This window comes from Sander vitreus, chromosome 12 (genome assembly GCF_031162955.1).
Source record: "Sander vitreus isolate 19-12246 chromosome 12, sanVit1, whole genome shotgun sequence".
Lineage (NCBI taxonomy): Eukaryota > Metazoa > Chordata > Actinopteri > Perciformes > Percidae > Sander > Sander vitreus.
In genome coordinates, this window is record NC_135866.1 from 12,288,142 (window position 1) to 12,310,838 (window position 22,697).

Below are 22,697 nucleotides of genomic sequence, written 5' to 3' on the forward strand. Positions count from 1 at the left end.
GCTGCTTTTTGCAGATGATGTGGTCCTGATGGCATCATCGGCCTGTGACCTTCAGCACTCACTGGATCGGTTCGCAGCCGAGTGTGAAGCGGCTGGGATGAGGATCAGCACCTCTAAATCGGAGGCCATGGTTCTCAGCAGGAAACCGATGGAGTGCCTTCTCCAGGTAGGGAATGAGTCCTTACCCCAAGTGAAGGAGTTCAAGTACCTTGGGGTCTTGTTCGCGAGTGAGGGGACAATGGAGCGGGAGATTGGTCGGAGAATCGGCACAGCAGGTGCGGTATTACATTCAATTTATCGCACCGTTGTGACGAAAAGAGAGCTGAGCCAGAAGGCAAAGCTCAGTTATCCGTGAGGAGCTCGGAGTAGAGCCGCTGCTCCTTTGCGTCGAAAGGAGCCAGTTGAGGTGGTTCGGGCATCTGGTAAGGATGCCCCCTGGGCGCCTCCCTAGGGAGGTGTTCCAGGCACGTCCAGCTGGGAAGAGGCCTCGGGGGAGACCCAGGACTAGGTGGCGGGATTATATCTCTAACCTGACCTGGGAACGCCTCGGGATCCCCCAGTCGGAGCTGGTTAATGTGGCCCGGGAAAGGGAAGTTTGGGGTCCCCTGCTGGAGCTGCTACCCCCACGACCCGACCCCGGATAAGCGGATGAAGATGGATGGATGGATGGATGGATGTTTGTATTATGTGTGCATTTTATTTTATTTAGTTTTTTTTGTTTACTCTGTGCTTTTGTCTCTTTTCTTTTATTCATGTATTATCTATTTATCTTTTTATTCTACATCCCGTTATAAATTTGCCTTGCTTTGCCTATAAACAAAATAGCTAAAACAAAAAGTACTGAGATGTTGTATTTCTCCAATTGGCTACTGACTATTCCACTGAATTCTATATGATGTAAACGAGGCAATTATGTACCATCGCCAACCTGATTCCCAACTGATGATAAAAAGGTCAAGTTTCAAATCTTGCAAGGAAGTGGGGCATTCATTTTTAATATGACTTTTTCCATGTAAAGTATAATTTCTTGTCAGTTTGCACTTTTCTTATCATGATTAATTAGGAAGGAAATGCATTCACTCAATCAGTATTTGAGTTGCATTGGGTAAAGACCCTTTGCACAGAATATTTGTATTATTCAAACAGCATTGTATAATGTCTGTAGAAAAAAGAGACCACCAAGGATGAAATTGATTTTTTTCAATTTTCTTTTTTTCAGATTCATCATTCACTTTGAATTGTGTCAGTTTCACATTGCCTCCCCTGACTGACTCAGGCTCATGACTGTAGTTATTTACTCTCTACAGTCTGTGTTGCCCTGTGCCTCATAAAATGTAAGTCGTATGTGATAACCCAAGATATTCGTTCCAACAACATCCCAGCTCTCCACTAACTGCACTCACAAATTCTCTCCTGAGGAAAAAGATCTTGACTGCACAACACGCCACAGAGCCACGCCAACAGGCTTCTCAGTGAATGCCTTCAAACTCAAACAAAAATAAAAGATCCATACAGATCATTGTCTGACAAAAATAACAGCCTTGGGGACCAAAATGGGACTCTTCCGAGGGCAAACCGCACGTTTGGAGAAAATAACTGTGAGGGAAACAGTATTACAATGCTAAAGTTGCCAGTAAATCTCAGCAGTCCATTTATAGGACACCCAAACTCACAAATCTTCATTTAATTCTATTTTTACAATAGGTTCCAATGAACATACTGTATACACATTTACTCTGTGGCCTGAAAATGAGGCGCAAAAACACTGTCACAATGTAGGCCGCAATATTTTCAAGATAATGCTGTCTCGAAAACGTAGAAGACAGGCAAGATCTCAAAGAGTCTCAATGCTTACATGACTTACAAGCTTTATGGGGCATTATAGAGCTATGAAGATAATTATTTAATTGTGCAAGGGCTCAGAGAGAGAGAGAGAGAGAGAGAGAGAGAGAGAGAGAGAGAGAGAGAGAGAGAAAATCTGCAGCCATGACAGTGACTGATCCTTTAGTTCATTTAAGCCAACACTTGAAATACTTGAATTATTTTCTCTTTTATTGGGTTTGACTGGGTTTATCCTTTGTTCAGGTAACATGCAACACTAGGTTAGCACCAGTTAGCACATACAGTTTTCAGAGTATGCAACACTCACACCTCATCACCCGCCACTGATTTCACACTTCATGCCTTGCTTATTTTGAATTATTCTTAAAGACCACCTCCAGACATGTTTTAAGACATACAAAAATACTTTGCCTTTATAAACAATAATTTATACCCCTTTAACCTCTATATGGAGGCTTCAAGTTTCAACATCACACTTGTGTTAGTCTCACTTTGCCAGACCTTCCTCCACAGCGCTGCGGAGGAGGGTCTGGGTAGTCCACACAGTGTTCTGGGATGGGAGAAAGACGTGCTCTGGTTTATTGGCATTTCTTTAAACCAATCACAATCGTCATGGGCGGCGCTAAGCACTGGGCAGAGCCACGATGCTGCTGCAAAACAGCCTCGGGAAGGAACTTGTTTTGGTGGAACTTCAAAAGTTGTTTTAGTTGTGCAACAGAAAACTCAGATTGGACAGATAGTCTAGCTAGCTGTCTGGATTTACCCTGCAGAGATCTGAGGAGCAGTTATAGTCCTCATTAATCGACCGGAGTTTAGAATGCCAACACAAAGAAAGCGTAAGGTGACAGACATCCTGCCAAAAAGAGAGACATCTACACGACATTTACGGTGGCACGGGAGCAATCCCGGAAGTGGAACTTCTTGGATATAGATCTATATATTGCATATCAGACTATAATTGGCTTCCAAGCTAGTAGAGTGCGGCTCGGGCCGCATTTTTCTGTCTGAGCCTGGCCCCCGTCCGACAGAGCAGTAACCGAACCCAGCCTGAGCCCGAAAGGCATTAAGATATTTATGTCCGAGCCTGACAGTTAAAATCTTGTTTTTTTCTCATACTAATGACACATACGTTTGTGTGGAAAGCCCGCTTTTATTAAGCAACTGTAGGAAGGCATTCGGAAATGTCAACAGATGAGCGCATCAGCGCACACGGGGCAACAAGCGCACATTAATACAGTTGCTCATCTACATAATAAGCTTTTTTAAATTTTAAATGTTCAATGTCTTATCCCGCTGATGTGACCGAGCCCGACCCGAACCCGAACATAATTTCTAAATATCTGTCCGAATCCAGTATCCGGTATCCATCCTCTACAAGCTAGTACTATCACAACGCTCAACTCAAATTAAAGGTAAACACAAAGAAGCTTTCTCTCTTTGGCAGATAAATGTGAAAACAGCCTTCTAGTCTCTGCACATAAATCATTCATACTGTGTGACTGTGATCAGGGCATTCCTGCAAAAGAGAGGCTGCCTCTCAGTGAACCTCCCCTGAATAAATAAAGGTTAAATAAAAAAATAAATAAAAAATAAAGAAAGTCTGCACAGTAAAGGTCAAACATCCAAGGGAAGAGACAATAAGCAAAACAGGAGTGGGGGGGGACTTTTTTAAGTTGTTTCTGTGTTAAATAATAAATGATTATTATAGTAATTTTATGATTATCACAGTTTTTTAAGGTATTTGGGACAAACTTGATGCCACAGGGCATAGAGATCCTAACCTAATGTATGGTTACCGCAACCCTAAAAGAATGTCTGAGTGTCTCTCATGATTTGATTCCATCAAAGTATCTTTAGAAGATTGCAGTAATATACAACAACACCAAAAGGCACCTTTATGCAACTGTGGTCAAAAAAAAAAGGTAAGCAAACAGAAGTTGAGTGCAGCTCTACTGAGTGAATATGACTGAGATAATAAAAGACATTTTATTATGTCAACAAGGACACAGTGAAGTTGCTCATTAAGTATGGGACATGGGCATATATAAAGAAAGAGAGGAGCAGGGTGAGTCAGCATGCATTTACTGAGCATTAACCCATCTGCTGATCTAGTTCTCGTAAAACAGAGTTACGAGCCTCATGAACTTTATATGTGCTCATCAACGGCTTGCAAGAGGGTCGTAAAATGAAAAGAAGAACAAAGTTTAGAGTTAAGACTGCATTTTGGCAAGTTGCTATGCAAATTTGTTGGAGATAAAGCACAGTCACAGGGGCAATAAACAAGGAATTAGCAGCAGCGAGCGCTGTATATTCAGATCAGGGAGTTACAAATCATCAAATAAACAAAAGACACAGGTGTAAAAAAATTAAATAAAAGCGATTCAGGGGCTCCAAATGAAGTAATAATGAATCACATACAAGCATAGGAAAATTCATATATCAGTGCTGTTCTATTCTTCTTAAGAATGGATTAGTAGAGACACTGAGGGGAACGCTTAAAAGCTAATTAGAAGCATCTAAATGATTACCCATTCCCCAACTCAACTCCTCCAAACCACACAACGATATAGGTTGTTGTTTATTCCTACCCTGTCATACATACATAAGAGTGCCTCATAAATTAGCGCCCCTAGAGGTGGCAGGAAATACCGTTTTCCGTCCTTGCAGCTAAACCAGCGAGCGTAACAGTCACAGTTTTAAACCCGTCGTTAACGTAGCAAAACGGTCACAGTTTGGTTAAGTTTAGGTACAGAAACTGTTTAGGCACCAAACGTACTTAGTTAAGTTTAGACAAAGATCATGTTTTGGGTTAAAATCATCATCTAATTTGTACTGAGACATTTAACTCAAAACCATATGTCAATTTCATGGTAGCACTAAGAAAAAGCCAGTTGATTCCCAAAGTGATATAATTATCTTATCTTATTATTAGCAGTAGGTGTAGTAGTAATATTATCAGTAGTGTCCTTGAAACACAGAAAATATGAAAATAGTGTGACAGCTTGTACACCATCAGCTCTCTGCCAGAACTCAGCCTCTCAGGGGATTTGGATGCAGTTTTGAAACACTCATGTCAAACTCGTATCATGTCAAAACAAATAGCAATAAGCATATTTCAGGCATCAAGGCAGCCACAAGGACAAAACCCCCAGGATACCCAGCTAGATCAGTATCAGCTGCTAAGCTGTAGCCTGAGTCTATTAAAACCAGACAGTGTCTCATTGTTGCCTCGTGCTCCCTGTGTGACGCTGATAGCATCAAGTAAAACATCTTGCTATGCTGAGCTCCAAAGTGTCTACCAACACCAAGATACATAGTACTGTATTAGTGTTTCATAATGAATGAATCACAATTGCACTGCAAAAAACCTTAACATTTGTAAACAAGTCAGTTGACATTTGTTTTAGTTTTATTAAAGTCACAGTGAAATGGCAGTGGGTGGGGTTAAGAGAGGGATATAAATCAAATCCTTTAAATTTGATTGGTTTGCAAAAAAAAAAAAAGTTGCCTTGGCTAATGTAGCAGATGTAGCACGCTGCGTGATACAGAGCTGTGGAGACGTATGACTGTTCACCTCCACGCACAACTCCTTCACCCCTGTTGTTAACTCCAGAGGACAAGGATTACATGGATGAAGTAGACCTCAACGGTCAAGGATGGTTTTATATGGTTAATTAGACACCCTAAATTCCCCAAGTTCAAGATGAGTCATCAAAAAGATGGTAACACTTTACTTAACACTTTCCAGAAAGAGAACATAGAGGGATTTTAATATAAAAATACTCCAAAATGATTTTTTTAACACATATTTAGCATGTAACAAGAAATAAATTAAAAATGAATACAGTAACACAGAATTTTAAAATGTTCTTTTCATTTTACTGTGTCTTTAGGTATTTTTGTGGGGCATTTCCCCTTTAATTTGGAGAGCAGACAGTATAGTGGTGACAGTAAGTGAGAAGAGAGAGAGAAATGGTTGCTACAAAGGTCCCTGGCCGGACTCACATCGAGAATGTTGTGATTGCATGGTCAGTTTCTTAAAGCCCTCGGCAATTCAACTTTTGACTTTCACAAGTATATTTAGAAACTAGATTTATGAATTAAGGCGTGCCACAAGTTTAAATACTGTAAACTGATGCTTTACGATTCAACACACATTTTTTGAGAAAAGTTTTGTTATTTTTTGGAGATTTGTTTTGCCTTTAATTGATAGGACAGCTGTAGACAAGAAAGGGAGGAGAGGGGGGGGGACTTGCAGAAGAGAGCCACAGGTTGGAATCGAACCCCAGCCACTGCAGTAAAGACTGAGCCTTGGTACACCAGAAAAGTTTATTTTCATAAGAAACATCAAAAGTCTTCCCATCGCCAGTTGCTTCATACTACTGTAAATGTTTGTGCTGTCGAGGTCCAACTTTGTCCCATGGGGTGAACATTAAATATGTATCTCACTAAAAAAGCTGATATTGCATGATGGGACTGGGGAAGCACTCTGCGCAGTACAGTGCAGCCTTTGTTCAACCACAATTCCTATAGGGAAAGTGCATTAAGGTATTTCTATGCTGGATCCTGTGTCTGGTTTTAGTTTGTCACGTCTCAGTGCAGCAGTGGAGCTAGACATTTAGGAAAAACATTTTGGATTTCATTTAAACACACAAGGGGCCCTACCTTGCACCCAGCACAATTGACTTTGTACACTGACGCACGTATCATTCCTATTTTGCACCCGACGCACAGCGGACTTTTCCCTCCACAGACTCACGTCGGTAAATTAGGGAATGAACTTGCGCTCCCAGGGGCAGTTCAGCAAAAAGAGGACGTGTGTTCCGGCGCAAACGTTCCCTAATGCTATTTTACAGTTTCAGAAAACAATTCCGCCACAGACCAGGAAAAACCTAGTCTAAAGTCAGTGGTGCGTTATTCAGATGCTATTTTAAGGGTGCATGCTTGGGTGCGCCCATGGATGTATTAAGAGCGGGCGCCTAGCAAATCCACCATTATAATAGCAATCCGCCATGGAACATGCGTGCCTGCTTTTAAAGGGAATGTGAGATAACGCTCTGATTGGTTTATTGCACGTTACGCCCAAACCACACATATGAGTATTGTAGCTACTTCAGACCAACCCATTTTAGATTTGCGTCGGGTGCAAGAGTCATTTATCCCGTCGGTATACAGTAATAGCAACAGCGCCTGAGATCCGCCCACAAAGCTACTTGCGTTTGGTGTTTGATACTTGCGTTTCAGATCGTTAAAATAGGGCCCATAGGATGATGTTGTAAAAATAACTATGATTCTGAATCATTCACAAATCAATTTCACTCCATAATACTTTATATAAACTGCAATGTAGTACCATATAGTACATGTTTTGAACACCAAGTTGCCCTCCGGGATGTCCCTAGAGAGCCTGGTGTTCTAGATGTAATGTCTATGATTTAGCAGCAACTTTCAACAGGGGCTGTCATCGGAAGTGCTCATTATACCATCAGACGGTTTGAAAGCTAAATAAATAAATTAACAGCTCTGACACTTACTCATGCATAGAAACAGCTTGTAATTACTTTCCTTCAAAATGTCCTTCAAGTGCTCAACAACAGATTGATTAAAAGCATAATTAGAAAGAAGACCCTAAATGCATTGCGTGGCAAACATTGAACAAATGCAAACACAAGTTACACATGTCCCTGAAAAGATTCAACACACTCACCTTCCACAGTCTCTCCACCCTGGACAACTTGCGTGATTTCATTGTGACGGAGTGGCTGCATATGGAAAGGGCGAAGGAGGAGTGATGTTGATGCAGAGAGAGAACTGAATAATGACCTGGTCATAAACGAGACACACCTCAACTCTCAGTGAAGAGTAATTCCACAGTCAGCATCTTGGCACTAAGTTCCGCACATTAAGTTGAAGTGAGTGCCCACGTGGTTTGTGTATGGAGGTTGGCATGGACTTTTTCTAACTGAAACACCTCCCTGCTTTCTCAAGCGAAGACCATGTGATCAAGGAGAGACCCCAGAATGCCAACGAAAACTCGACACCGCTGCCGTCACACCAGAGGAAGTCACGTCAGAGCCCCGAGGGAGAACCAGGCAGAACACGGAGCCCAACAGCCGTCGACATCTTTCTAATCTCTGAAACACAGCTCCAGAGGAGGATAGCGAAGAAGGATGAGCCAAAGCTCTCGGCCCCTTCACAACAATCAGCACTGAACCACTTACCTCAGCCATTAGCTGTATCTTGCCATTCAGCACAGATCAGCATTACACACCACACACAGAGCTAGGCCACTTTATGGTGCTTTTTACCCAGGGTTATTTATCCTGTCTTCCCTGTACTTTTCTCCCAGGAGCAATTTACCCACAACATCACCTTTCTGGATTGATAAAAGCATTTCTCCAACAGCTACAGGCTGATGCAGGCTATAATTCCATGAACACACGAGGTCAAAGAGACGAAGACTGTGACCCAGTGAAGCTAATACCTGTAAGGTGTCACCAAGTGCACATACTATCTGTGCCCTCGAGGCTTTGCAGAAATTTTAAACGCGACTGCTGCTGGATTCTCTACCCGGTGAGCTTCTTTTGCTCATGAATGATCACTTCACAGATAATGGTCACCTGACTGCAGTTTCCTAAATAACCTGATGTTTCCCTCAGGAGTTGGTAAGAGGCCAAAAATAGAGCTAAAAAAGAGACAATATTTGACTTTCATCAGGTGGCCATAAACACAACTCCAAATGAATGCTAATGTTGTTCCATGTCTGCTTGATGAGTAAATAAAGTGACCAAGAAAATACAAATTTAAGACAACATTTTCTTTACCCTAAAATATGCCAGTGGAAGCTGGCAAAAAAGACTAAATCTACATGATTTCTGCTCAAAGGTCAAAAAGTGTGATTTCCAGATGCATATTATGTAAAAATCGAATCAACTGTTGTTCAGGTTGAGGTCTATCCGACAACAGAACATCATGGTTTCAAGTTGTAAGATCAAGCTGACAGAAAGTCAGACATAAGGACAGAAATATAGCTTTCTCTGTGAAGCTGATGAGGTGTGTATGTTTGTCTCAACACATGAGCCATAATGTCAGCGCAGCAAGATGCCTTTCTCAACACATTCAGCAATACATTTTCTGTATTCCCATGATGCAACAGCCAATCTGGTGAGGGGAGGAACATCAGTCATTGCGGTTCAGCTTTCCTGTCTTTGATCGGGTACGATTTGACAGGCTTCCAGCTCCAGAATAGCGAATCACTCAATGGCGCTCCCCGTTCTCTCCACCTCCGCTATACCAAACAATCATTATCTCCCCCATCTCTGTTCTGCTCCATGTGAGCTCCACAATGAACATCATCATAGTCAAGTCAGCCCTTGACTCCCAGCTCAGAGAAAAGCAATCTTTTTACTCTCGTTCCCGGAGCTCTGGGTCTCATTCAGACTCCTGACTCCTGGCATAGAGGAACAGGAGAGAAATATTGACTGGAGATGATGATGTAGGAAAAGCTGCGCAATACAGAATGTGCCTAATAGAAAAAAAGCTCTCATGTAGGTCTCACACTTGCCTACATGTGCCTGTACACAAGAGATAAGTTAGCAGATATACACACATACACACACACACACACACACACACACACACACACACACACACACAACCAATTTAACAAGCTATAAACCCACCTTCATGGCTGGAGGAACACAACTTTTCTCTCCTGTCACTCCTTGACAAGACTAGAATGCACAGAAAGGTCTGGCGAGGACGCAACATGAAAACCAATCTCATGTGTTATTCAATAGAAGACTAAACCAGAGCCTGGAGGCAGGAGAGGGCCGAACTAATACCAACAGACTTTTGTCGCAGCAGACATTTTGACTTCTTAAAGGACAATTCCGGCGTAAAATGACCCTAGGGGTTAATAACATATGTGTACCTAGTTGAACATTCTCTGGGATCTGTTTTCATGCTAATTGAATGTGTCTCTAGCTTTTAACAAGCTACCGCAAAACCGGTGATTAGCTTGTAACGCTACGGCAGAGGGTAAATCACTATTTTCTACCACTAACAAGGCTTAAACTAGCACCACACTTAAACGGTAGCATAATGAGGGTCCCTACATGCAAACCAAAGCATTGAGAACTTTGTAAGTGTACAGACAGTTTATTAAAAAGATAGATTATAAAGACAGTAGCGTTCGTGTTTACATTTGACCGCCATCTTAGAAAACAGTCATGAGCAGTCGAACCACAAACGCTGCGTTTGAGCTATGTTACTGGATACTGGTTGCACGGCGTTAACCACCGGTTTTGCGGCAGCTTGTTAAAAGCTAGAGATGCATTCGATTAGCATGAAAACATGTCCCAGAAAACGTTCGACTAGGTACACATACGTTATTAACCCCTAGGTTCATTTTACGCCGGAATTGTCATTTAAACACAGGTAACTACATCCATAATAGCTGCTTTTCATTTATGTCACGTGTCAAACTCAAGGCCCGCGGGCCAAATCCGGCCCCTTGCACATTCTGATCCGGCCCACATATCAATTTAGGTTCACAATACATTTTGGCCCACCTAGTTGTGCGCCAAACCAAAAACATGGGAAACTGTTTTTCAACTTGCAATTATGTGACAGAATTTGGCAAATTTGCCGACTTTGAGACTCAGAATTTCCCCCAGAACCAGAGAGTTTGCATGTTCAGGCTGTGAAAGAGCTTGTTGTGAGTCAGCTGTGTGGTAGCCTACTTAGAAAATATAATCATTGTTTTGTTCGATTTGCTAAATTCTAGGATTCTAGGATTTGGTCCACATAAAAGGGCTTTATGTGGACCAAACTGTAAGTGAGAAGACTATATGAGACATGCAATAATTGAGTCAAAGATAGTTTACTTTTTCGATGAAATAAAAGCTTGTCAATAAACTATACATGTCTGGCCCTTGATGTGATTCTCTTTTTCCAGTGTGGGCCTTAGTGATATCGAGTTTGACACCCCTGATTTAGGTGTTCCCGGCGCCAGAGCCCTGGTGTAGTGCATGTTTACTGAATTACATGGGTTACTGACACACCTCAATGGAACACAGCTATCATTACATTTTATTAGTTGCACCTGCTATCCTGCAATGACAGAAATACAGTATCTGCAAGAGTTGCATACCAAGAGTACAGCGTTCCACCATGCAGGCACGATCATTGCATATATTTAGATTTAAAGAATCAATAAAATTTAAATTAGTTATTTCTTTTTTTGGGATTGACGTAACTTGGCAACTGTTATTTATATGATATATAACATGTTGAGCTTTAGCTTTCGACAAAGGCTATCTGTGTCTCCCTGTTTCCGGTCTAAGCTAAGCTAACCCACTGCTGGTTGTGGCTTCATCCATAACGGACCGACATGAGAGTGGTATCCATCTTATTTAATTCTCTGCAAGAAAGTCAATAAGCGTATCATCTCTATTTGAGCGAATGAGGCCAATGGTGTTGCTAGAAGGACAAAAAATGATGAAGGAGCTAACCAGATTTGATACTAAAGAAAAGCTACTGCATCAATACAGGGGTCTAAACACTAACACAACAAAACTCTGCAGTGACACTGTTGCTGCAAATGTACAAAAGCTACAGTTACTTGTTGCTTCTGTTGTTGTTTCACCTTAAAGGGATGGTTCGGAGTAATTTCAGGTCTACAAACTACAACACCGAAAAGAGATACAACAAAAATATTTATTAATTCAATGATTAAATAAGGTAGTGTCTCCAAACTTACCTCAATTATAGCTTGTCTCCTGCTAGTTGTACTACAGCACTTACTTTTAAAAAATAAGTTAAATTAATAAATATTTTTGTTGTATCTCTTTTCGGTGTTGTAGTTTATAGACGGTCCCTAAGCACTCGTCTTACTGCCGGTAGCGGTAGCAGCAGAGAGTAGAAGCCATCAGGCAAGTGTTATTTAAATAAACTTGTCGAGTTGGCTCGAGGTCATGGTGCAAAGGACCCTAGGATGAAATTACTCCGAACCATCCCTTTAAGGATTTACTACAGTGACATGACGCTGTTGACTTTGCAGCTCTGCCTTTTGCCCTCCTGCTTTTCCATTCTGTGTGTTTATGTACCAGTTCAATTATGTGCGTGCGTGTCTCCCAGGGGTGTGTCGTTGCTGTATCATGGTGTGGTCGATAAGCGAATCTGCCCGTGTGACACAACAGATTACTGCTTCCTGGTCTCAGCCCAGAGAAAAGACTGTGAGAGGGCTCGGGAGAAATGGCAGCTCTACTCTGCTGCTCTAATTCTAGCCGACAGAAATTTCCTTCACTTGCTTTAAAGTTCTGTCTCCATTATTAATGATCTGCTCCAGATTATTTTCTCTTGTGATTAGATAAAGGAACATTTGTAAACATGAATTGTTGCTGCACAGTAACAGAAGATGAGTCTCAGTAAAAGGGAGGATCCAGGGCCTTGCTCAAAGACACAGCTGAACAAATGTTTGGATTCAGAATTCAGAAGAATTTCAGTCTTGGTATTACTTGATCTCAGTGCTGCATTTGATACGGTCGACCATGACATATTACTAGACTGATTGGAAAACTGGGTTGGCATTTCTGGCTCAGTACTAAAGTGGTTTGAGTCTTATTTAAAGAATAGGGACTACTTTGTGTCTATAGGGTTTATAAGACTGAGTACAAATATGACGTATGGAGTTCCCCAAGGCCCGTTTCTGGGCCTTCTCCTGTTTAACATCTACATGTTTCCACTGGCTCAAATTATGGAAAACAATAAAATAAGTTACCATAGTTATGCGGATGACACACAAATTTATATAACCTTATCTCCAGGGGACTATAGTCCAATACAACATCTGACTAAGTGCATCGAACAAATTAATGACTGATGCCAGAACTTTTTAAATTAAATACAAAAACTGAGGTGGTTGTTTTTGGAGCAAAGGAGGAACGATTAAAAGTCAGCACTTCAAACAATAATGTTAAAACAACAGACAACTGGTGTAATCATGGACTCAGACCTGAATTTTAACAGCCACATTAAGACAATTACAAAGTCAGCCTATTACCACCTTAAAATATTTCAGGGTTAAAGGACTATGTCTCAGCAGGATCTGGAAAACTTATCCATGTTTTTATCTTCAGTAGACTTGACTACTGTAACGGTGTCTTCACAGGTCTCCCCAAAATCAATCAGACAGCTGCAGCTGATTCAGAACGCTGCTGCTCGAGTCTACACTCAAGCACCGCAAAGGGACTACATCACTCCAGTTCTGAAGTCTCTACACTGGCTTCCAGTGCCTCAAAGAATTGGATTTCCAAAATACTTTGCTGGTTTATAAATCACTAAACGAGTTTAAATAAAATACATTTCTGATCTATGTATCACCATGAACCCACCCAGACCTCTTCCAGGTCGCCTGGGACAGGCCTGTTGTTAAACCCCAGAGTCAGAACTAAATAGGGGAAGCAGCGCTTAGCTTTATGCTCCACAAATCTGGGAACAAACTCTCAGAAAACTGCAGTGTCTGCTGCAACTCTCAGTTCTTTAAATCAAGGCTGAAGCCCTACTGATAAAGGTTTTCTTTAAATAAGCATTGTTGACACTACAACAATCTATATAAACATATAAAGAGAAATTCCTAAAACAAATATTAGAATTGAATTTATGATTATTCTGGCAGATATTCTTGCAGTAAACGACATATTCTGATTATTTCTCTGATGCAGGCATGACAATAGTTGACAGAAGAGACAGACGCTGGGCTGGTCAAAAGTAATGAGGTAATTCAACTACTCAGCAGAAGGCCTAAATTAGCAAGAAGTCTATAAACGCTTCCTGAGAGCGAGTTCTGACTATTTAGAGACAGACTGCAGAAGAAATAAAATAGCTAAGAACACGTCTCTGGACCAGAGATTTTTGTCTTAGTGGGCTGTACCTGGTTTTGCAAGGTCACCAGAGTAACTGGGCTATGTGACTAATTACTGAAATGATAAGAGTATACAAAGAAAAAACTTCTGCAACTATGGGAATGAAACCTCAAACCATGCGTAAGTGCATTTGGACCCATAGTGGGTGAGATGGTTAGAAATAGGACTGACAAGGAGAGATGTCTGCCATATTGGTCATAAATATTTGGCTTTCCACAAAATGGATCATTGAGTCCAGGAAAGTTAAGATTGAATTTATGATTACGAGTGACATTCTCTTGCAGAAACGGACATATCGCTGATTATTTCTCTCTGATGCAGGCATTACAATAGTTGACAGAAGAGACAGACGTTGGGCTGGTCAAAAGTTAGTCGAAGTAATTCAACTAATTTAGGCAGAAGGCCTAAAGAAAAAAATAGTCTATAAACACTCTGAGCTGAGTTCTTGACTATTTAGGACAGATTGCAGAAGAAATAAAATAGTTTAAGAACACGGTTCTGGACTATTGAGATTTTTGTCTGTACACTGGTTTTGCAAGGTTTGGCCGAAGAAAGAACTAAGCTTTGCGGTGATCACACTACACGAAAAATGATAAGAGTATACTAAAGGAAAACTTCTGTAACTATGGGAATGAAACCTCAAAACCATGTACTCATCTGACCCATAGTGGGTGAGAGATAATAGTAAAGTATGTAACTGACTGCTTGAGATATCTGTCATATTGGTCAAAAGCTTTGGCTTTCCAAAACTGACTACCGATCCAGTAGTTATTTTATCTGCTTTTATATATTTAACTGTTTTAACTGCTCTTCAATGTTTAATTTCTTATACTGCACTGTAACTTTTTTCTTTTTTCTCATATTTTATCTGTTTTTTATTTTTTAATCTGTTTTCATGTAAATCTGTTTTTAATTTTTTAATCTGTTTTCATGTAAAGCACTTTGAATTGCCCTGTTGCTGAAATGTGCTATACAAATAAAGCTGCCTTGCCTTGCCTTCACAGCACACCTTCTGCAACCGATATGATCATTTGATCTTTCCCCCCTCTTGAATTAAATGTGCCAGTTAGGCATTGCACTGATGCTCTCTTGTCTGTCTATGCCAGAAAAGGCCTTTATCTGTGTGTGCAGGTCAGAAATCCCTCAATGTGGCTGATGTTGCAAGGTGACCATATAACCTTTTCAATCCTAATGAGAGGTGACATTATGTTCCTGGATCTGGATGAGACACGTTTAGCTGTGGCAGCTAACCAGAGCCAAAGCCTGAGCTTATCTACTGTACTATATGTTAGAGTGTACAGTACAGGTGTAGAGTTGGTGCATTGATTGGAACACAACAGTCTCTAGTGGTAAAACAGAAACAGTGCATGAAAAAGCTATTTCCTGCATGTGCTTGGCATTTTAAACATCAATGAATTATGAAATCACAATCCACTGGATTAAAACTGGCAGAAAAAGGAATAAACTAACGCTTGATCTACAATTCTTGCATAAACTAACGCTTGATCTACAATACTTGCTCTTTCCTCCCTCCAAAATAGCTACACTGCCGTTAATCGACCACGCAACAAATAAAGCTAATCCTCAAAAGGAAAACACTGAAAATACAGCCTGACGTTATAAACATTAAACAGAGACATGAACACAAAGAAAAGGCGATAGGAACAAGCTGAATTAAAAGGCAACTATATTTAGCGATACACAAACACACACACATAAAGTAAAAAGACATTTTTAAGATCCACAGTGAAGTTACATCTGTGGAGTGAGCTAATCTCCTGTGAAAAGCAGGGAGGGGATGTGACTGCCATCAAGAAGCAGAATGTCAAAAATGACAAAAAGGAGTGATTTTATTACTGCATGAATATGTAACTGACTACATTTGAACCACACAGATTACAGCTCCTGTTATCAGTGATAAGTGAAGAGGATTTCAAATGTTATGTGAATAAAACTGCCTGTGTGGAGGCTTGATGACAGCCGATGATTTGTTTGTTACTTCACATGATCTTTAGAGCAGAAAATCTACCACAAGACTGAAACTCAGTCAGCGCCATCCATTCTGCAGGATCCTCGTCTCATCAGGGAGTAATAAGGCTCCTCTGTATTTAAACACTGACTAATATCCACTGTCAGCTTGTGTAATAATACAGTAAATCATCAAGAGGAACAGGCACAGCCTTCCAGCGAGGCATCTGCCTGCTGACGCACTGTTGACAGGTCCGTGGAGGTGGTGGGGGAAGGGCAGTGTGGCGGGGGATGATCAATGGCTTGTCAACAGAGCGTTGAGGTGCTCGGGTGGGGGATGGAGGACCTGTTGGGATGCCCTATGGGATCAGAGAAGCATAACAAACCAAAACTAGGACAGGTCGATAGTGAATAAGTCTGTCAGCAGCAACGAATCCCCTGAAACAGGAGAGGCTTCATTAGAGGCCAAACGGAATGACTGTTTTCAGAATGGAGGAGGAAAAAAAACACGCAAATTCTAATTACGATGGACGTAGCATGTTGCATGACACCAGCACAGGGCGCTCAGTGTGCAATGTGAGAGCTGCTTCATCTCCAGATGGCAGTCAGAGTCGCCAGCGAGCAGTGGCGTGCGTTTTCCCAGAGCTTATACAGCCTCACCCTCTCCACCTTTGCAACCATGGCAACGCCGAGAAAAAGGTCCTGCTGAGGATGCTGTGCTGTCCTTAGGGAGGAGCTGCGCTGCCTGGGTGACAGCACATTTGCCTTGTGTGCCCTTTCCTGCGTGCAAGTTTAAATGGTCAGCGACCTTGCATTGAGTTTCTTTCTTTAATTGTCTTTCATTTGATTTAGTTTTACCTTGTTTTATGATAAAAGGTATTAAGTTTGTTTTTATTTACCTGTAAATAGCTTTTATTATTTTGGTTACATTTTTGTTGCCCTGTGTGAGGTACTTTGTAATGTGGTTTTTGAAAGTGCTCTTAAAAATAAACACTATTGCCTGTTGTATTAAGGCCCAAATTTGTTATTAAGTGTAAGCATAAGACCTTACAGCTGTTATCATCAATTTGTCTACATTGACAATGCATCAAATGAGAAGAGATGAGAATTACTGCATCACAAACTCTGCAGTTCCCCTCAGCTCTACAGAGCGTTTCAGTATCCCTCAGCTCACTGTTTAGGTTTACGGGCCCACAACTTTACTGTTTTGGTTCACTCTCACCACTTTGATTACATTGTGCTACCTGCTTAGCACCAAACAGGACATAGACAAAGTAAGCGACCAGTTGGTGAACATAGTGAAGCATTTAGCAGCTAAAGAGACAGATATTTAAGAACTGACCATTTATGTTTTTGCTTAATGAGGTAACAGTACATGGTCATACACAATTTTCCATGATCAAGTAACATGTTTTTACCATATCTTTGCATGTGCCATTGTCAGATAAAACAGCAGGTAAAACCTGATCACAACACCTCACTTACGACTGTCACGTTCATTTTTGGATGAGTGCAGCGAGTAACTAAGCCAGTGGCGGCCATAAGTTAGCAGTCGTCACCTGAAGCATACACAGTTAGTTCGGCCACAGAGATAATGAGGACAGCCTATCACAGCTCGCTGCTGTCTTCTTCTTTTTTTATCTGGCTGCTCTTGTTGAGCTCCGTCTGGCTGATTTATCTGAGCTTCCGGACCTCAAAGGAAGCACAGATCTGGAGTATCTGTGAGTAGAAGGCACTGTGTGTGTGTGTGTGTGTGTGTGTGTGTGTGTGTGTGTGTGTGTGTGTGTGTGTGTGTGTGTGTGTGTGTGTGTGTGTGTGTGTGTGTGTGTGTGTGTGTGTGTGTGTGTGTGTGTGTGTCAGCCCTTGGCAGTAGTATCTGAATAATATTTTACACTTAAATCACACAGGGTAATTTATGATTCATTCCTTTTGAACTCCAGTTTCCTGCGATTCAAAACAGGATAACAGTTATGCAGATGGGGAATTTATGGACATTGATTCATCGAAGGGCATTACCTCCTTTGAATCTCTGATTGTAAGGACTAATCATTTTCATTAAAATGTTATATGTATATCGCATTCCATTGTATTTTTTATGTTTATTGGGTTGTCTTATTTTATTGGTATTGGCTACTATTATGTGCACAGATTTGTTATTTTATCAGTTCTTTAATAATGTCCTGTAAGGGGGTTGTATTATTGCATGTATGTGTTGAGAAAGTTAATAACAAATACTTGAAAGTTGAAGTATTTCATTGAGAACCTGGATGAATAATTACGCCTGTAGAGTCACATGTCCTGTGAGACACAAAACAGAGAGAAATGCTTACATTTTCTCTGCTTTTTTCTCTGCATAAAGAAAAAGTCAATACAGGCCGGGTCATAAAAGTGTCCCAGGGCTTCAGTCTGAATGTAAAATATCAGCGTTTCTTCACCTTACAACAACAATGAATTAAGGACCCTTGGGTGTTGGTTTCTATTTGCAGTAAATGGTACTGACGAGGGAAAAGAACTACTGCAGATGTCTCCCTAGGTGACTCGACCACAAAACACTGATGATGACACACAGAGTGCAAAAATAATTAGTCAATCCTACAACACACACACAGGGGCAATGAATGCTGCAGTACACAAATTAAGCAGTTTTAACAAAAAATCTAATTATTTCCATTTTTTCCGATCTGGAACTGAAGGATTTTAGTCAAAGGCTGAACAATCGTGCAGGTAAATATTTGGATAAATTTCAATTAAATTAATGACATTTCCAAGTCAATTTGTGCCCCTTTCCTCTGCAAAATAAATGGAAACAAGGATAGCCATTACAACTTTTTTCTCAGGGAGGAGGGGGGTGGAAATAGCACTCCTTGAAATGGTCTCCTCATCTCCTGAGGCTAAAGGCAATTTCATGCTCTAGCACGACTCAGCGGGACATCAGGACTAAAGGTGACCTCAAGGTTAACGTTGCAAACATAATAAATATGTTGGAAATCCAGCAGCACAACAACCTCCTGGTCACACTCCTAAAATCCAATCCTAAGGTTTAAATGCTAGAGAAAATCATGAATTTGTATCTCATATAATGAACATAGAGGCTCTTAAAAAAAATAGGGGAAACATGGCGAGCACTGTGTCCAGCCTAGGTGTTGTTGTTGACAGCCCAAGCAGTGTCAGTGTTCGGCCTGTTGCCAACCTTATCACTTAGTTCTTGATGTGACAGACATCAATAATTCAGAGGTTCAGCTATTTAAAGATAAAAGGCCAGTCAGGCACACTGTTTGCTGTAGGTTTGAACTAGTGTCATCTGCAAACAAGCAAAACACACGTATTAAGTTAACAAGTCACTTCATAAGGCCTTAATAATAGAGGCAGAGAGTATACCATTTTTCAAACCAAATACTAAAGCAGCTGTGTTCACTTGTTGGTTTCTCATCTTTGGTTCAACGGGGGCTAATCAGTGAATATCTGCCTCTGAGTTGTTTAGTTAGGGAAAAACAACTATACAAAGAAACCAGAAACAACCATCATGATGAAGGCAAGATAGCCAAAAAGGTTTGTAGAATAAAGCATTGTCAGTTGGAGAGGAGTTCTGCAATATGTTTCATTTTGATAAACCTTTAACTATTTGTATTTGCTGTTCTGCATTTTGCTGTGTGTACATTCTTAGATAAATAAACTGTTGGAAATACAACCTGCACAACTCAAAGTGGTATAAAGTTCTACAAATACTATATGTCCATCCAGTAGACAAAAGCAAAGCCTTATTTTCATTAGGCACATCTAATAGTTATGAGGCTAAAAGTGTAAATTATAGGCTTCTTATTAAGGCTATCTTATATGAGGGATCCTAATTCAATTGTATGTCACTTGAAGATATATGTTTGAACAATAATAATGGCAGTGATGTACCTACAACAACATGACCAAACATAATGGACCAAACCAAATCAGCGTATTCACGTCCTCTCATTGTTGCTGCATTTTGAGTAGCTCCAAACTGGATAAGATTCCTATCCAAAAAAAAGTGCAATTTATCTTTAAAAATACAAACTGAATAACTAGCAGTAACAGGTCAAACTGTACTGAAGCTGGTGTTTGGTCTTGAAGACAATTTCACAACTCTTCCCCTCTGACTAAATTTTGATTTTCTGGCTCTAGTGCATTAACTGCCAAGATGGTGACCAGCACAAAAACTCAAATCAAAGCTCTAAAATCATCAATTCAAAACACTGGGGGTGACATAACAGACTACATCCATGTTTTGCCACAGTCTATGACTGAATGAATTTGCTTTGCAATTTCAGCACCACAGACAGTGCCAGAGGAAAGCGCAGGCTCTCCCTACAGACACACAAAATCTACAGAGAATTACATCATCCTAATCTGTTAGACACATGTCAATGAGGTGGATGCTCTGAAAAAAAAACAGAGAGCATTTATCACCCTTGATTTCATATTTGACAAAAAGGCACACAGGTACCAGGCCAGCTCACAGGCTCTATTATCCAACAGAATCTGAAGACAGCTTGACAAAACAAAACAAAAACATTATAATGCCAAACCAAACACAAAAAAACAAATTCTAGCAAGAGTTAAGATGCCATAGAATAAAGAACAACCTTTTACAACTTTCCAGGGATATACTCTTGGCCTATGACTGTGTGTGTGTTTATACTGTATATGCATGTCTGTCTGAGTGTGTATCCAATCTAAACTAAACATCTGGAGATTTTTCATAAGGGAGGGCTATGTTGGCTAATAAAGTAAAAGTGGCTTACATCTTCATCCTCCCTCGAGCATTTCTTGCGGTACTGGATGTGAGGTCTGCCATCGGCGAGTTGCTGAGGGGTCTTCGCTGCGTTGTCCTCGTCTGCAACCTGCCCACCGAGAAGGTGACTGGCCTCAGGTGGGTGCGGAAAGGAATTGGCCGTATTAATCTTCCCGGTGAATCTCTGATACAGCAAAGCCATATTATAGGTCATGTCCAGATAAAACAACTTACAGCATGTCAGAGCTACAGACGAGTCTCGCCTGAGTCGGTTTTTATTGGGCAGATCTATTGGTTTTCTGTGCGCTTCGAGGAGAACCGATGGCAGGCAGCCAGTTTTCACATCCGGGATGGAGCAAAAAAGATAAGGCGAGATACCGACCTAGTAAATAAGTGGCTAGTGAACGACTCGCAGTCTGAAGTGATAGACCGAAATAAAGCCGATGTCCTTTTAGCTATGTCCAGGCGCACGGCAGACTGGTGGGCTGAAGGTGTCAATAGTTGCTCTCATCAGTATTCACAACACGTTGTCTCCCCTCTTCAGTTTCCTGATGCCTCCTTACAGCGAGACAGCAGGCGGATGCGCTGAGTTTCCGATCAGATATTCGATCCCAATCAGACTCCGGGTGATTGTACACAAAATAAAAGAACAAAAGATGAATGTTTCGACACTTTCGGCTCTGTTTTTGGCAGACCGTCCTCACGCATGAAGGACGCACAGAGCCCGGCGGTACTCTCCGCAGATGCGCTCTGCATAAGAAGTGACTAGCACTGAGAGATCAGTTACTGTCACTGCACTTCTCTGGCTGCTGTTTTACGCACAAACATGCTCAGGGACTGCGCGAGTTTCATCTGAATGTACCTTCATTTAAAACCTCTGATTATCAAGTCGCACTCATTTATGATTTCATGAACGGGGTCATAACATCTTCACCCAAATAAATGTATTTAGTCCCAGGACGGAGCTCGAGTGCCTCTCTGTGGCACACTAGATTAGAGCAGGCTGACCACACACCTACAGGTGTAACGACAACAAATATTCCTGTTTTTGCTCGTTTTCTCAGAAGCGTAGGCCTACAAATCCAGTGAGTTTTGAAAAGCTAAAGTCGAGATCAATGAATCTATACATTTTTTTTCCATTTTCCAGAAACCAGAAAGTCACATGCAGCAATTATCACCGGTGTCCTGGAACAAAAAAAGAAAAGAAAATTCCCTCCCCTGCAGCATATTCAAGTCTTATAAATACTTTCCTTAACATCCCATGAAATTGTCTCTCCCCTAATGTATGCAGTTTACCTCCTTCTATGATATTTTCTTCAGTCAGTCCACATCCACAAGTGTTATTCAGCTCATACACTACATTTAATGCTTGAAATGCTCACAGAGGCCAATGCAGCTCTCTGGGTAATGCAGAATATTGGCTTATATGTGGTGGAGGGAGGGAAAGGCTCTTGAGTAAAAGTGTTAAAATCTCTGTCATCCCTGTCATGAATCCCCTCAGCCTCTCACTGTGACAGCTCAAACTCTCATTCCAGCGGGGCCGAGCCCCATTTCTGGGAAATGGGTCATCTTCACACGGGTACAACTTCAAAACAGCGCTAAAGCACGTTTTGCATCTCCCATTAAGTGAAATTAAGTTCATTTTGGTAAACTTTTGTAAAGTGTACTCAAAGCGGACTGACTAGAACAGCAGATATGAAAATCTTCTATATTCAACTTTGAACAAAGAGCAAGTTTCAGTTAATTATTTTTTTTAACAAATGGTGAGTCATCTCCAGCTCTGAAAAGAACTGCTGGAGGCTCATTGATTCATGGCTTGAATTATAAACGTAACCTCTTAAATAGGATCTGTTTCTAGAATACATAATATTGATTTCAAAGGTTTGGGCATTCATTTAAAAACAAGAGCACATAGGACATTACTGCCTTTTTATAACTATAGTCCGTATCCCTCCCTTTCTCTTCACTTTAAATCAATTGTCCTTTCACTTTGAGTATGATTCATAATTAACTGAATCACAACTTCCTTTAAAACTTCTGCATGCTTTTTAATTGCAGCAGAGATGTACGATGTTGGGCTAAACATCTGCCTTATCTTACACAGTGGCTTGCCTTGGTCCCTGTCATCATTTGTTTCTCTAGTTCATAAATTCCTTTCCTGGGTCTGCGCACACCTGGGGAAATAGGTCTGAGTC

The 22,697-nt window shown here is 41.0% G+C and overlaps 1 protein-coding gene across 1 annotated transcript in view; it reads right to left on the reverse strand.

The window, feature by feature from the left end:
* The window catches only part of LOC144526981 (A-type potassium channel modulatory protein DPP6-like), a 73,773-nt gene extending 52,556 nt beyond the window's left edge, over window positions 1-21,217 (reverse strand). Inside the window, exon 1 of the mRNA XM_078264758.1 lies at window positions 20,513-21,217. Within this exon, the coding sequence (XP_078120884.1) occupies window positions 20,513-20,716 (204 nt within the window). The 5' untranslated portion in view covers window positions 20,717-21,217. The remainder of the gene's footprint in view (window positions 1-20,512) is intronic.
* Window positions 21,218-22,697: the final 1,480 nt, after the last annotated feature.